This window comes from Trichoderma citrinoviride, assembly GCF_003025115.1.
Source record: "Trichoderma citrinoviride strain TUCIM 6016 unplaced genomic scaffold BBK36scaffold_17, whole genome shotgun sequence".
NCBI classification, from domain to species: Eukaryota; Fungi; Ascomycota; class Sordariomycetes; order Hypocreales; family Hypocreaceae; genus Trichoderma; species Trichoderma citrinoviride.
In genome coordinates, this window is record NW_020194725.1 from 231,235 (window position 1) to 234,681 (window position 3,447).

The 3,447-nt window shown below is 61.9% G+C and overlaps 2 protein-coding genes across 2 annotated transcripts in view; both read left to right on the top strand.

The window, feature by feature from the left end:
- Positions 1 to 1,407, top strand: part of BBK36DRAFT_1172560 (hypothetical protein) — a gene marked incomplete at both ends in the record, with an annotated part of 1,729 nt that extends 322 nt beyond the window's left edge. The window contains 2 exons of the mRNA XM_024895745.1: positions 66 to 253; positions 579 to 1,407. Coding sequence (XP_024745683.1) covers positions 66 to 253; positions 579 to 1,407 — 1,017 coding nt within the window. The remainder of the gene's footprint in view (positions 1 to 65; positions 254 to 578) is intronic.
- Positions 1,408 to 2,636: 1,229 nt separating this feature from the next.
- BBK36DRAFT_1129109 (aldolase) overlaps positions 2,637 to 3,447 on the top strand; it is a gene marked incomplete at both ends in the record, with an annotated part of 1,105 nt that continues 294 nt past the window's right edge. Inside the window, one exon of the mRNA XM_024891706.1 lies at positions 2,637 to 3,443. Within this exon, the coding sequence (XP_024745684.1) occupies positions 2,637 to 3,443 (807 nt within the window). The remainder of the gene's footprint in view (positions 3,444 to 3,447) is intronic.

Sequence of the window (3,447 nt, forward strand, 5' to 3'; positions counted from 1 at the left end):
GGCATGCTCACGGGCCGTACGCTCATGTCCGGGCTCTCGTGGCGGGCCGGGCGGGCCACGCGGAGGTCGCGGCGGAGCCGGTGGAGCTGCTTGGCGAGCGACGAGAGGTGCTGCGGGCGGGCGAAGGGCGGGTACAGCTAGAACTACACGCGGTCGCCGAAGTGCGGGCTGCGGAAGACGTCCAGGCGGCGCCGCTGGTCGACGCGGCCCAGCAGCTCATCTTGACTCTACGACGGGAGCGGCTCCCGGAACCGTTAGCGGCGTTCAGCCCCCTGCCGCGGAACGCTCTACCCGTCCGGCATCTCCTAGACATCTTGCGTAGTCGGAAACTAGAGTAACGGCAAAGGAGAATGTGACGAACATTCACTATACTATGTCCTCTCATGAGTGCAACTGGACGGAGGGGAACGAGAATATGAGGAGGTCGTTTCCGTTTTCTTTGAGGCGGAGGCTTTCGCAGCTCTGTTAGTTTAAGCGGCCGGACGAGTGTAGGAGCGGTTGAACGTCGGAGCAGTTAAGTTATCAGATCGTAGTTTGGTAGTCGGGTGGTATAGTGTGTGTTTGGTATAGGGGGACAGCCGGGTGGCGGCGGTGAGGATGCTCAAGGCCGAGGTCGAGGCCATGCTCAGCGGCGCGGAGAGGCTGGTGGCCGAGGCCAAGGACAAGGGGGTGAAGCTGCCGACGCTGGTGGTCTCCGCGGGCGCGTCGCCCACGGCGCTGGCGGTGCAGAACCTGGTCGCCGGAGGAGGAGGAGGAGAGGCGGCGGCTGCGGAGGAGGAGGAGGAGGCCGGACCGCCGGAGCTCCAGCAGGCGGCCAAGGAGCTGGCGGAGCTGTTCGGCGCGGTCAAGGACAAGGGCCACGCGGTGGAGATCCACGCGGGCGTGTACCCGACGCTGGACCTGCAGCAGCTGGCGGCGCACAGCGCGGCGGCGTCGCGGCTGTCGTGGCGCGACATTGCGCTGACGGTGGTGGCGGAGGTGCACGGGGTGTATCCCGGCCGGGGGGCCAACGGCACGGACGAGGCGCTGATCGGGGCGGGCGGGCTGGCGCTGGGCCGGGAGTTTTGCAAGGCGTACGACGGGATGGCGGTGGCGACGCCGTGGGGGAGGAGGGGCGCCGGGGCGAAGATGCCCGAGGGCGACGTGGAGGACTTTGAGGGCTGGACGGTGGGGAGGTTTGCGCAGGAGCACGGGATCCTGACGTGGGCGGGGGGCAAGAGGAGGACTGCTGCGCTGGGGCTGGGGCCTCAGGGGGATAGGCTCGAGGCCGGGCAGAGGGTGAGGCTGTGGCCGAACCATGCGTGCATTACGAGCAGTCACTTTGGGTGGTATTTCGTGGTGGATGAGGATTTGGAGGGCAGGGAGGATGAGGTTGTTGATGTTTGGGTCAAGGCTAGGGGGTGGTGATGGGGGATTGCCGGGGGATGTTTTGGAGGATTTGTGATTAGCGGGTGAACTGGAGGGTCCTATGTGAGAGCTTGATACGGGCTCGTGATGCTTCTGTTCGATGTGGATGGGTGTTTTGTCAAATCTAGAGTAGCATCACAAAGGCGTTTTGAGAGCTTCAGCAGCCGAGACCCCCACCGACTGCAAATAAGGGGGGGTTTTCTGGTCTATTCCTATAGAGCTTGTGAGTATAATGTCGACAATATGGACGTGATTACTGACGAGAGCAGAACGCTGAATCCCGTCCATCCTCTGAACTGCTCGAGTCAGTCTGCAAGCTGCAGGTACGGAGTCCAGAAACCTCCGTCTGTCCAGCTTCACGACATGGGGACAAAGCTCGGTGGAGTTCCGGAGGATTCCCCCACACTTCACTCCTCACTTCCCCCCAAAAGACGGGGAAGCTCCAATGTGGCGCTGCTTTTATTCGAGCAGAAACTCGCTCAGAAATAGAGATGGGAGACAAGTCAGGTTAAACTAGTTGCTAAAGGGGGTAAGTATCAAAGGGCATACTACTATGTACTCGCAGTCTCTTGCACGGGATAAGATGAGGGGGAGGGAGAAGGCGGACCAAGACTTGGGGGTTTTCCTTGGTAGTACTAGTAGTACCTTTTACTCTCCCTTCTGTACGAAGCAAATCCCACATGCATCAGCAGATCGCTCTGCCATGGATCAGAAACTATGGGGAGCGTGGGGGTACTGCTCGTTCCCTCTGGCCTCTTGACCTTTTTGCCTCTCTGTGTTGCTTTATTGGGGCTCATTGTTCCTTCTTGGCCCGCGGAGCACGACATTGGCACTTCGATAGTCGCGTGTTTTTTCGAGCTGACTTGGGGACGTTTTCTCGGCAAATAAGGTCGTAGCATAGCCATGGAGGCGAGGATGACATGCTGATGTATGTAGGTACCGAGCTGCCATCTTGCCTCCCGGTTCCTTTTTTCCCCTTTTCTCCCTTGTCCTTTTCTCCTTTCTCTTCTTTTTCTTCTTATTGTGTCCTTGAGTAAAAGGTCTTATGTGCTTGTTGGTGGCTTGCTCTGTGAGACATTCTGTTGTGTCATTCTCTTTTGACTTTGAGGCTTGACGGTCTTACTATATTCTCCGTATCATCTATCACATCCCTTCTCTTATATTATTCCGCCTCTCTCACCATAACAGGAGACAAGCCCGTTGTTCCAACACACAAAACCAACAACACAATGTCCCCCTCAGCCTACACCGAGGCCGCTGCCGCAGCCGCAGCCGGCGAGCGTCCGTCCCGGCCCCTGGCCCGCGGCATCTACGTCCCGACGGTGGCCTTCTTCGACCCGGAGACGGACGAGCTGGACGTCAAGACAGTGTCGCGGCACGCGGTGCGCCTGGCCAAGGCCGGCGTCGCGGGGCTGGCCGTGCAGGGCTCCAACGGCGAGGCCGCGCACCTGCTGCACGAGGAGCGCAACGCCATCACCAAGGCGACGCGCGCGGCCCTCGACGCCGCGGGCTTCGCGGCCATGCCGCTGATTGTCGGCTGCGGCGCGCAGTCCGTCGTCGAGGCCGTCAGCCTGTGCCGCCAGGCGGCCGCCCACGGGGGAGACTACGCGCTGGTGCTGCCGCCGAGCTACTACGCGGGCCTGTTTGACGTGGCGACGGTCGAGGGCTTCTTCGTTGCCGTGGCCGACGCCTCGCCTATCCCGGTGATCGTCTACAACTACCCCGGCGCGACGCCCGGCATCGACATCAACTCGGACGTGCTGGTGCGGCTGAGCCGCCACGCCAACATCGTCGGGTGCAAGTTCACCTGCGGCAACACGGGCAAGCTGGGCCGCGTGGCCGCCGCCGTGCGCAAGTCGGGCGAGAGCTTCCTCTGCTTCGCGGGCAGCGCGGATTTCACGCTGTCGGCGCACGCGAGCGGTGCCGCGGGCGTCATTGGCGGGCTGGCGAATGTCTCGCCGCGGGCGAATGTGAAGCTGTGGCAGCTTGCTGAGGCTGGGGCCGACAAGGCGACGGAGGCGACGGAGCTGCAGGCCGTGC